The 12,488-nt window shown below is 37.6% G+C and overlaps 1 protein-coding gene across 1 annotated transcript; it reads right to left on the bottom strand.

Moving 5' to 3' along the window:
• Positions 1 to 5,676: 5,676 nt before the first annotated feature.
• Mulk (acylglycerol kinase-like protein Mulk) lies at positions 5,677 to 7,101 on the bottom strand. The gene is made up of 3 exons (XM_002057381.4): positions 6,936 to 7,101; positions 6,752 to 6,875; positions 5,677 to 6,689 (listed from the first exon to the last, which is right to left on the bottom strand). Exons 1-3 carry the CDS (start codon positions 7,031 to 7,033, stop codon positions 5,682 to 5,684), a joined length of 1,230 nt encoding a protein of 409 aa, XP_002057417.1. The 5' UTR covers positions 7,034 to 7,101; the 3' UTR covers positions 5,677 to 5,681.
• Between the last annotated feature and the right edge of the window lie 5,387 nt (positions 7,102 to 12,488).

Below are 12,488 nucleotides of genomic sequence, written 5' to 3'. Positions count from 1 at the left end.
TCTCGGCATATGTGCGGCGACAACACTCCTGGCTAAATGTCCCTCTTCCCACTTACCCAACAAGGCGATTGCGATCGGGCATTCCCTGCACTGATCTCCCTCTTTTTCGGACTGTTCCTTGTTCCGTAGATTTAATTGTATTTATTATTCTTGTCTTTTCCCGGCGACTCCGCAAAACTCAAAAGCCAAAACACAAAAAAGCACCTAATAATCTTTCACAAGAGCCTTTACCTTTCTTTGGCTTTGTCTTATTATTTTCCCTTAATTGTATAAATTATTATTATTATTCTTTTTAAATATATATATACTTTTTTTGTCGGTCACTTCATCAAAAAGCATAAAACAAAATAATCCACCAATTATTTATTTATTTATTTATTAATGGTCGACAAAACGAGTGTCTTCCTCATTGTTCAAAAGATTGTACAATAGAATTATATGCCAAAAGCCTAGTTAAAGTATACAATTTTCTAAATAGCATCACCGACCGATGGAGGTGTTTTATTTGCCAGTCCGGCCAGCTGTGCCCTTTTTCACAGCTAATTTTGTCAGTGACGCTATTAGAGCCTACATCTAAGCAGAAGGTTGTAAGTAGGAAAAAAATGTTCTCAAGTGAAATTAAAAATAATCTTAATTTGCTATATTAATAAGGAAAATACAATAAATAGGAAAAAAGAAAGTAAGAAAATTGTGAATAAAGTAAAGCAATGTAAGTTAGATAAAGAGTGTTAAGTAGATAGGACAAAGAATAAAGTAATGGGAAATCACCGGGAAAATTTTTCAGCCTGTCCGGCTAGCTATGCCCCTGCTCATAGCTGGAAATGGTCAGCGACTTCCCGAAGGTATCCTGAAAGCAACGATTTTATTAGGGGTAGAGACAGTTCGGTAGAGAAAACGTGCCGAGTTTGGCCAAGATATCTTGATAAACAAAATGTTTTTTCATACAACTTAATTTTCGACCGATCGTTCCTATGGCAGCTATATGATATAGTGGTCCGATCTTAATAGGATTTTGTATATATATGAGGAGCATAGTAAAACTAATAAATGCCGAGTTTGGTCAAGATATCTTGAAAAACAATTTGTTTTTTCATACAAAAACTTAATTTTCGACCGATCGTTCTTATGGCAGCTATATGATATAGTGGTCCGATCCAGCTGGTTTTCACATATCTGCTGCGTGCAACAGAAAGAAGGAGTTCTGTAAAGTTTTATTAAGATAGCTGTAAAACTGAGGGACATGGCTATATCGACTCGGCTGTTGATGCTGATTAAGAATATATATATATATACTTTATGGGGTCGGAGATGTCTCCTTCTATGCGTTACACATTTCACGACAAAATTATAATACCCTCTGCAAGGGTATAATAAAACAAATGAATCTACTTTATATCCTTGCAACTTTAATTCCTCATTCATTTAATTTGTCTTACTTTTGTCTGTTCTTATTTTATTCTTCTTTAACACACCCGTAGCTATTACTTTCCCCAACTGTACTGACGAATTCAACACCGTGCGTGAGTTGAATTCGTCCCACAGTACAGTCGCTGTCGCGACGCCTTAACGGCCGTTCGACACCGACGTCGGCTTCAGCGTGCGTGGTCTCGCTGTCGCCCGTCTGGCGCGTGAGCGCTGTACTTTTTCTTGTAGGTGTTCATTTTCTGTCTAGCACAAGGTATGAAACAAATTCGATAGGGTATGCTCGATTTTGCCATATGCGAGGCATTATTTTTCCCTCGTCCTCTACTATAGTACCCACATTTTAGGGAATGTCCGACCACAAATACGCTGTATACATTTTTTTATTCAAAAAACTTTTTTTTGGGCATGCGGTTTTAATCCGCCAACATGCCTCACGCCTCACGTCCCTGCTCGGACGCCACTTGTAAAGAAGCTACTGGCCGGGGTACGATTCCGCATTCCGATAGAGAACTCTGAGTAGGCTCGGGGTACCTAGGAAGTTCGTGTGCGACAAGAAGGTACAGTTTACAGGATGTAATTTCATTTCGTTTAACCACCCCGTACTGTCCGCAAGAGAATCCCACCAACCGGACCGTGAAGACCATGATAGCGCAATTTATCGAAGGCCGTCAGAGTTCGTGGGACGAGCTTTTGCCCAAGTGTGGCGGACTCGACCAGATTCAGTCCCGCTTTTCTAATGCAGGGCAGGGAGCAGAGGCTGCTCGCTGCTTTGTACGATCAGGTAACTCGGGGGTCCGTAACTAGTGCGTTCGACCCCAGGACAAAAGAGAATAATTTAAAAGAAATCTATTATATCTTCCACTGCAATCTCTACCGCGCATCAAAGGACCAGGGCAAACACTACAACTTGCGGAGACGAGAGTGGCGGCCTTCTTTGGACTCGATGGTCCTGTTACGGCAGCACCATCTGTCCAATCCCCCTGAGGGCTTCGCTACGCCCCCAAATTCGATGGCTCCTATTCGTGTCGCCTAACATGGCGCGCCTAGCAACCCCAGGCGAACGAAAGAAGAGGGAGGCCGATATCTCGCAGCTGAAACCGTTTTACCAAGAGATGACCTAAGACGGAGGGGAACCGAACCCATTGGATGTGAAAGAAGAGCGTACACAGCAGACCTAACAGTAGAATAAGTTTAGAATAGATGGAGTGGATTCCACGTGAACTTCACTGCTAGGGCAGGGAATAACATAAGCAACTGATAAGCGACAAGTTAGTTGAGGAACCCAGGAGTCATCCCCATAAACGCCGCCGAGGATGCGACGGTGTCGTCGTCGAAGAAAGGGCGGGATGTAAGGCGTCCACTAAGGTAGCCACCCCACAGTTCATAATTATTGTTATAGGGTATAAGCGTTGTATAGCTATAAGTATTGTATTATTAATAAGGGCAGATAAGGCAAGCTGTATGTATGTATGTATTGAAGCTAGTTAACGGCAAGGTGCCAAGTTCGAATTAAGTTTGAATTTAACCGCCAGCCGTCGCATCTGATCGACTGCTCAACGCCATCTTCGAGAGCACAACTTCAGTTCGGCGGCGAAGAGCGAAGGTTCCGAGGTGAAGTTGCGTAAATTGAGCGCCCGAGGCAAACGCAAGGCTTGCCTGCGAGTATGCCGGTACTTTTACGGTGACGATCAAAATGAGTAGACGTGTGTCGAAGAGGACAAAGGGACAAACATAACCCTCAACGGGTATCGGAGCGCTAGTGCACTAGACAGTGCGGGAAGGTTTTCTCGTAGGGAAACAAAGTAGGGTAGTGCGTGATAATTACAAGGAAGGAAATGTGAATAAAGTGATGCTTATAAAGAATGTCTGATAATCCTTTTCATTTCGTATTAACACTAATCTCGGGAATCGTGACTAGCCGGTGCTCAACATAACCCCTTTCCTAACCTAAAGCGTCGTGTATCGAGAGAAAAGGCATCATTACGTCGCTCATGATAACAATCCAACTTTAAAAGATTTAAATCATTTATACCGCGGATTTTATACCCTGAACCCACTGAAAATGGGTAAGAGGGGCATTATCCATTTGTGCAAATGTATGTAACAGGCAGAAGGAAACATCTCCGACCCCATAAAGTATATATATTCTTGATCAGCATCAATAGCCGAGTAGATCTAGCAATTGTAATAGCAAAAGATCGTCATGGGTAGCCCTAGCTATGTTATGATAGTGTCGTTATCAATGTTAAGTAAAACAGCATCATAAGTATTTATCGATATTACATTTGTCCGTCTGTTCATACATACTAGGATATCAGAACCTCTAAGAGCAAGAGACTTGAAACTTTAGATGAAGGACCTCCTATTGCCTGCGCAGATCGAGTTTGTTTTCGATATTAGATAACTTGCCCCGTTTCCAAGTAATCGATAAGAATCGATATCCGTTTATTTTGAACAATTTTGGTAAATATTAAAAGCTAGAGTCACCAAATTGATATATTGCTTCTCGACTAGTAGTATCAAGTATCCTTCATTATCTCTCCGCTACTACCTCATAGCTATAAATCAAGGTAATAACCAAACACAAATAAATGCAATTGACTTTTTGAGAATACAAAAATATTCTATGGCAGAATGAAATAAATATACCGTAGAGAATTTCATTAAGACCGGTTAAAAAAAAACCAAACTTCTGTTTTGCTGCACAATTTGATGGGGCAGCTAGCGCAAATCGCAAAAATTTCTTTATACACACACACACACATTCATGCGCGTCCGCTTCGAATTCTATCAACAGCATTGCAATCGCGATTGTTTTCGGTGCTGCTATTTTAATTAGTTTTTCTCAATAATACACAAATATTGGTATGGCTGTTGAGTAGAGGCATAGCAAGTGGTGCGGTCTGTCGCGAGTTCGACCCCTACCAAGGAAACTATTTTTTTGTTCACTGGTGTGGGAGCTTTTTTTCTTAAGATATCCTTTTTACTTAAAACAAGCGCGTTGCGAGAACTTCATTTTGTGTTGGAATAAGACGGTTCAGGGTATTCCCTAGTCGGGAGCTCCCGATTAGAACCTCTTGTTTAATTTGTTTCTTACCTCCAAAATTGAATAGGTTATTCTTTTAGTTAACATAGCTGTTACACATAATTATTTCTACTATTTTATTACTTTTAAACTTGGATTGCATATCTTTTTTTTATACCCTTGCAGAGGATATTATAATTATGTCGTGAATTGTGTAACACATAGAAGGAGACATCTCCAACCCCATAAATGCATTCATATATCAACACAAATTTGGGATAGCTCATGATCTGCGCTAGAAAACTAACAAAATTAATTTCTTGCCAGCTAAAGCCAGAGCAGTGAATATCAACACATGCATACATACTTTAAGGTTCTTATGCATGTATAATTCACGCATACAACTTCTTGGCTGAGACAAGAACTTTTCTCGAGCATACACTGTCCAAAAAGAAAAGTGAAATCAATCTATGTGTGCTATTTTCTTAACATAGTTATTGCGCAAGAAGCGCCTTGTGTAAAAATTATCAAAGTTCTTAAATTTTCCTGTAAAATTATTTGTTAATATCTAGGGTAATATATCATTTAAATAAAGCATGAATTACATGAATAAAGCACAAGCACTTTGCGTCGATCGTAAGTTCTAAACTTTTTCGCTCAATCTACTTTGAAAACGAAGCGACGCAAAGCAGCATCGACCAGCTTTGCTGAAGGCAGGCTGGCGACAAACTTCGTAGCTCGTGTTAAGCCGCGACTTCGGCATTCGTTCGTCTGGTCTTTGGAGAACGAACAACCAGTCGGCAGGCTTGTCGTACGAAGCCTTAAAGGCCAGATGAATGGCCAGGCTAGAAATTTTGCGTCGCATTCAAATGTATGGGCGTTACTCATCTTAGTGTTTATATTGTCTTTGGTGGGACTTTAGTATCTGCCGTAGGCTTAATTCGCCAATGATAGATGATTTGTGTTTGGCCGAGTCTCCAGAAAACGGATTGAACATGACGTCGAATAACTCGTAATCTCTCTTAATAGATGAACAACATTTGCATAGTCAGTCCAGTCTGAAGTGTCCGACAATGTGAACCCCAAAAATTGACCTATAATTATTAATTTTTCACGGTACTTCCACTTCACAATGGAATTGGGAAGAAATTACAATAAACTTTTGCTGTGAATACATAATGCAATACTAGTTAAAAAATAATAATTCGATATAATAAACTTCAACATTGAATTAACAAAATACTTTAATAGCTTTAGGAACAACAGATACTTGAATGGGGCGGGGTTCATATTCCTCCCCATCGATAGAATAGAATATTGGAGAAGTACTATCTGATGGGTAAAGTTTGATCGTTCTACTTTTAAGTATCAAATTAGGTTTAATGGTTTTTTTGGTAATGTTCGGAATATTCTTAATAAAGTCCCATCCTGGCTGTAAGGAGCTTATGAATTTGCTCTCCAGTTCTGCAAAGTTTTCATCATTTTGATTGAGGGTTATATTAATTTGGTTGGACTTTATAAAACCATGAAGATTGGTAGCGCAGCTATCGTTTTTAATTTGTTTTTGTGTCGAAACCTTATTTAGGTTTTGAGATTTGACAAGCTTACTCACGAAAAAACCTGTACTGCTAGCATTTTCTGTTTGAACATAGCAGTTACTGCAGCCACGACACGGAGGTGTGTATACATAATCAGTCTCTAAATCCCAATCAGAGCTTCCGGAAAACGATCTTAAAAACGCAGCCATATAGTGCTTTAGCGGACCAAAATACCAATATTTATCCTTCGAGGAGTCAATATCTTTTAAGATGCCCCATGATAAACCATTCAATCCGAAAATCGGTTTTAAGTTAGCATTGCCATCGCTAACGTCATTGGAGAGAACATCATATTGGATTACATCAGCGAACCTAAATTGATTTTTTAGCAAAGGCATTAGAGCGTTTGATAATTTTGTCACATATTCAACATCATTTTTACTGGTTATTTTAAAGCTCTTGAATAAAGATTGCTTTTCGCGGCCTAGGGGAAGTAGGGAAACGGGACAGAGATCTCCCTGTCGACGCAAAAGACCGGTAATAACCTCGGACTTTGTACCATCTCCTCCTGCTACAACAATAGCGTCAGGTAATGTATTCATTTCTTCGACAAATGCTTTAGCATGTCCAATGTGGTTCGTTCGAAGTATTTCAACAGAGAACCCAGCTAAATGTAGTATAGGTTCGCAATACTTTTTAAACTGAAAATAAAATTAATTAAAGTTAATAATAGTTATGTTATGTTAGGATTCATAATGATTACCAAACTTTCGGTCTTTTTATTATTAGCGATCGGATTTATAATAACAAGAACATTTTTCGGGGATTCGGAATTTTGACCAAAAACGGCCACATCAGTTGAGAACTTGCTCATATAGCGCTTAATTCTGAAACAATATAGTTATCTGTTCTTTAATATACATTATTATTTGGAATCATTCACGTACTCTATATTAGTTTTCAAAGTTGAGATCCCATATCCGACAACGCAGGATAATAAGACACTTTTCTTCCAGTTATTTTTAATTGTCGTTACCACATTCATTCTTATTACTTTCTTAATTAAATAGGATTATACAAAGTCTTAACACAGCTAAAATTTCTTGTTAAAAAAAAAAATTTGTTTAATTTAACAATTGGAGAACTCAATAGCGTTGAACTAAAAACGTATGGAATGAAACATGCTGCACCTATTTGTGTCCGTTTCTCTTTTACGTTTCTTAAGCACGGCACGTATAAGCAAAAACACAACAATGTAGCTACTTATGTTGTTATGTATGTATTGCATTGTAGAAATTTTCATTCCAGCAGGCAAGAGTATTCAAGCCAAAGGAGTACCCACACTGTCAGGGAAAGATTTTGATTTTTATTCAGTATATATTCATTAATTTTTTATGAACATCTAAATCATCTATTACTAGTGGTTTGTTTCAAAACTAAGTTATAATACGATAAAGAATATATATACTAAGAAAGGTAGTGTTATATATTAGATAATAGAAAATCAGCCTGATTTTCATAAAATTGAGTACGTGAAATTTCTCATCGCCCTCACACGTGAAGGCGATAATACTGTTTGCAGGAATGTGTAAAAATTATACGTGTGCGTACGTATGCCTCTACGATAAATCAAGTAAAAGTGGGTAGGCGTCCTGCTCAATCCATTGTTGTTGATGTCCCGGCGGCCGATTGATTTACCGGCAAGTCCCGGAGGACGAACGATTTTAAAAACTAATTACATTTTCTGCCCCTAAGATAAAATGTCCTAAATATGCATTGAAATATGTTGCATATGTTAATACTTACATTATTTCTCCATATATAAAAATATACATTTTTTGTGAGTATATATACCCTGAACCCATTGAAAATGGTTAAAAAGTGTATATTGTAACTGTGCAAATGTGTGTAACAGGTATAAGGAAGCATATCCTTCCCCATAAAGTAAATATATTCTTGATCAGCATTCAGTCGATCCATGTCCGTCTGTGTGTCCGTCCTTCCGTCTGTCTGTTCGTATGTATGAACGTAAGGATATCTAAAACCCAAAAGAGCTAGAACCTCGAAATCCATTTACAGGCAATCGATAAGAATCGATATCGAAATCCTGTTTTTTATTTTTAACAAATTGGGTTATATATAAGGTTATATATAAGAGCCCAGCCATATATATTATTCTAGAATAGTATATATATATAAAATATCTTTCATTTCAACCTATCGCCACCTACCCGTTACTACCTTATAGCTATAAATCAAGTGATTAACCAAACATGTATATGGTACAATAAGACGTGTTTGCGACGCAAATTTGCAAGAATTTCTGTATACATGTACACACACACATTCATGTGCATCTGCTTCGAATTCGATTGTATTGTTTTCTGTGCTGCTATTTTTTTCTATTTTTCTCATTAAGACCCAATGAATGGTGTCGCTGTTGAGTAGGGGCGGTGGCAAGTTGCGTGGTATGTCCCAAGATCGAGCCCTACCGAGTTAACAAGCTGGTGTGGCAAGTTCGAACCTTCCCCAAGGAACATTTTTATTTTTGTTCTTACCCTATTACTACAAAAGAGCATGTAGCCTCTGCTGCATTTGGTGTTGGAATAAGAGGGCTCGGTGTATCCCCTAGACGGGTACTCTCGACTAGAACCTCTTACTTGTTTCTTTTTTTGTTGTTGCAACATAAAATAAACCATTGTAATTTATGGGATTATAATAGTTGGGAAACAAATTACAGAAGTTATCAATCAAATAATATCATAAAAAAGCATTGCACCGACTACCAAATCAAATAAGAAACAGAAAAGATTTAGAAGCTAGCACAAACTCTATACATATTCGTAAATTCATAAATATTCGACTCCTTTTGAATTCTTTAATTTCAATTGTTTTTGTATTGTATGGCTGCGTGTATGCGCTGCTATTTGAGTTAAGTTACTTTCCATAAATATAAATATAAAAAAATTATAATAATTCAACAATTATTTTTTGCACGATTGGCCTATATCATTAGGAATTCGTTAAAATCAAGAGTACCCTTAAATAGAAGATGTCAGAACACACATGGCATCAATGGACATTTTTGATTACTTACTTTCTATCTTTGATGCATACTCTTAATGTCTGACTCATAATTAACTTACACAAAAATCTGTTTTAAGAGTTATTGGTAAACTAGACTTGTGATAACTTTGGCTAAACAGCCAAACTGAAATGTGATATTAATCCATCAGATTCCTTTAAGTTTGAAAAATGCACTATTGTGTGAAATATGTCATGCAATTTTTAATCTAAGATTCTCGCAAAAATTGGGAGTGGTGATTGCTATAAAAATTTCAAAGCGCTGTTAGGAAACATTGAATTATCAATACAACATCCATAAGCATTTTACTACCCCGGTAGCAAGTCTGAGTCTACATGTGACTGGTTCCTTGAGAGGTAGCAGTCTGTTGGAGTAAGATTGCAACCAATTTAAGCCTCGTAAGAAAAAATTGCTTCTGAACAGATTGAATATGATTCTGGCTATTGTTATACTGCGGAGACCAAATGCAAGAGCAGTATTCAAGGATAGGGCGATGTACAGAAGTTTCGTTTTAAAAGGATCGTTCAACTCCTTAGACCATCGTTTAATGAATCCCTTTTACCTCATTAACGATGGTATCTTTATGCAGATTAAAGCTGAGTTTAGAATTAAAAAGAACGCCTAGATCATTAACTGTAAATATACGTTGCAGTGGAGTGTTGTCAATCGCATAGCGTTCAAATAGTCGTGTAGACGAGAATGATGTAGGGGATTAGTGTATTATAGAATAAGTTTGACATCGTACGCATATATGAGTACACGGGCATGTGATATAACAAAGGGGAGATCATTTAAAACCTTTTCGGTTAAGTTTAAAAAGAAAAATGTCATGGTGCACAGAGTCAAACGCCTTACTGAAGTCAGTGTAAATGACATCAGTTTGCATTTTCGAAAGGAAAGCATAATTTACCAAGAAAGTAAACTCAAGCAGATTGGCCGTAGTTGACCGATTCTTTACGAATCCATGTTGAACAGGGGAAACAACTGATTTGCAGAAATGCTACAAATTCGAAGTGATTATTTTTTCAAATAATTTAGGGATAGAGGACAGTTTGGCAATTCCCTTGTAATTTTGTATATTAGACTTCCCACCTATCTTGTAAAGAGGTATGATATAAGATTATTTCCACAAGGATGGAGAGATTCAAGGGATAGATTAAAAAGCTTCATCAATGGACAAAGAAGGGAAGAACTATACTCTTTGAGTAGACTTGGCTTTGGAATATTTAGCCAAGTCAATTCTCGAACCAAACCTTTTAAACTTTTTAAAGTCTTTAGAATTTAAATTTTGTGGGTCTGGCAGTGAACCAGGGTGGCTGTGATGTAGCATTTGAGGGAATTGTATTAGGAATGAAATCATCTAAGATGAAGTTCAGGGTAGTATAAAAAAACATTAATAGCAATATTCATATCAACTGCGTCATATAAAAAGGTGCTATCGATTTCATGAATACGTTGATTATGCAAGGAATAGTTTGCTTTGTGAAAGCAACGACGGGGCTTACATGTAGATGACGAATGTAAAACGAGAGGACTGCAATTGAACATTGCAACCTTCTAAGTAGGATGATATACATCCTCAGGAAGGGATATAGAAGGGAACGTGGACAAATTGGAAATTCGGTATACATATAAATTTAAATATCAGAAGAAGGAGGAACATAAGCGCATTTAATATAGACATTGCGTGTAAGAAAAGACACCTTAACTGAGACAATTTCAGCATCCGTAGGCGTACTAAAACAGAAAAGTTCTGACCGGAGATTGGCTTTAAGCGTAATTAATACCCCACCACCTGAGGTCGGTCGATCATTTCTATGCAAAATAAAATTGTTAAAAAAATAACTCAAAATCATGTTTCTGAAAATGCAATTATATCCCAATATAAGGAAATGGTGGTTATGAAAAAATATTTAAGTTTAGAAATGAGACATCTGACATTCTTATAATGAATAGAGATTTGGTCAACAGACGAAGTTAGTTTTTTGGGGCAGAAATAGTACACTGTTTTGAAGGGACTGGAAGGGTGACAGGCTGGATACGCTTTTTGGGCTTGAACTCGTGAACAATCATGCCTCTACATATGATTGTTCACAAATGATGGGTTCTGAAGCAGTTTGGCTAACTGGGGTAGATTCGAGTACAGGGTCAAATGGGACTACTACAGGGGATAAAACAGGGGTAATTATTAGGCAGTCCCTCGGAGAAGGCGATAAAGACAACATTGGAGATAAATCCAAGTTGTTAGGCATTGATAAAAAGGGCATAGGTATATGGACAGAGAGAGAGAGGGCAAATGCAAGAATTGAGGCTCTAACCGGCGATTGGTTGGAAACTCGAATTTGTATGGAATTTGGTATCGCAAAATGTAAAATTTTGGAAAAAATGTAAAAAATGATAAGCTTAGTGGAATCACAGGGCGTGCTTTCTCCCGATTACACTAGAATTACGTCTTAATTAAAATTATGTGATTCCGAAATTAATTAAGGTTTTTCCATTGCATCTACCGTTTAGGTTAATGAAATTTCACTATTGATATTGGTTTCGTCTGAAACTACCTCATTCTGCAAAGCGTTTTAATTCTGACAAGAAAGAGCATGTGCGACACGAATTTTTTACGCCTTCCATCTTTAAATTTTTGCGTTTAGGTTCCTAACTGATGTCAAGGTCAAGGATTGGTCTGTGTAAATATTTGTGTTAAGTTAACCCTAGTTCCTAAGCCATAGATCTACAAATAATTATCTTTCGTTGGTAGTATAGTGTGTTTCTTTTTTTCAACGTTTCAACGTTCCTGAAATAAGAGTAATGGGCCTTCCCTCTTGTTTCAATACTGCACCAATACCAGAAGCATCGGCCGTTAAATAGAATAGCATAATAGAATAGAAATGATCCGAGGTGGAAAAGATTTTTCGGCTCCGGGTATCTTGCCTTTTCAGGGTCGGTCTCCCTTGACTACTATTAAACCAAGGTACTCTACAATAGGACCTAAAAATGTTTCAGTGCGTCACACGTGCTCTTTAATTCCCAGGCAATTTGCTTTACAAGATCTTTTTTATCCTCAGAGAATATTAAACTATCACCCACATGAACATAGCACTTTTTTTTAATCTGCAAAAGTTCGCTTATTTAAATTTGTAAAGCCAATGGCAAGGCGTGTATTCCTGTGATAGTCTTTTTATTAAAAACGAACTTTGAGTTATTGTGCGGTGACCTTGAGGGCCTACAGGGCCGTTTCGAAATAATGCCATGGGGTGAGGATATACCTGCGAGTAAACCGGGCTGCAATCTTCCGTGCGGATTGTGGCTGCATCTGAATTAATAATGGCAGTGTCTCGTTAAAAGTCATTAATGGCGTTGATTTATTAATTACCGTGCTCTTCCTTCGATAATATATTTTCTAGCCTCTCTTGTATCT

Source organism: Drosophila virilis, chromosome 4 (genome assembly GCF_030788295.1).
Source record: "Drosophila virilis strain 15010-1051.87 chromosome 4, Dvir_AGI_RSII-ME, whole genome shotgun sequence".
Taxonomy (NCBI): domain Eukaryota; kingdom Metazoa; phylum Arthropoda; class Insecta; order Diptera; family Drosophilidae; genus Drosophila; species Drosophila virilis.
The sequence above is the reverse complement of the archived record's forward strand: the minus strand, read 5'-3'. Positions and strand labels throughout refer to the sequence as shown.

Bases quoted from the DNA above. Each gene is read 5' to 3' on its own strand.
- Mulk (XM_002057381.4), bottom strand. From the start codon at position 7,033: ATGAATGTGGTAACGACAATTAAAAATAACTGGAAGAAAAGTGTCTTA. The intron at 6,876-6,935 runs GTACGTGAATGA...ATATTGTTTCAG, and splicing joins ACTTTGAAAACTAATATAGA to AATTAAGCGCTATATGAGCA. The intron at 6,690-6,751 runs GTAATCATTATG...TTTTATTTTCAG, and splicing joins ATAAAAAGACCGAAAGTTTG to TTTAAAAAGTATTGCGAACC.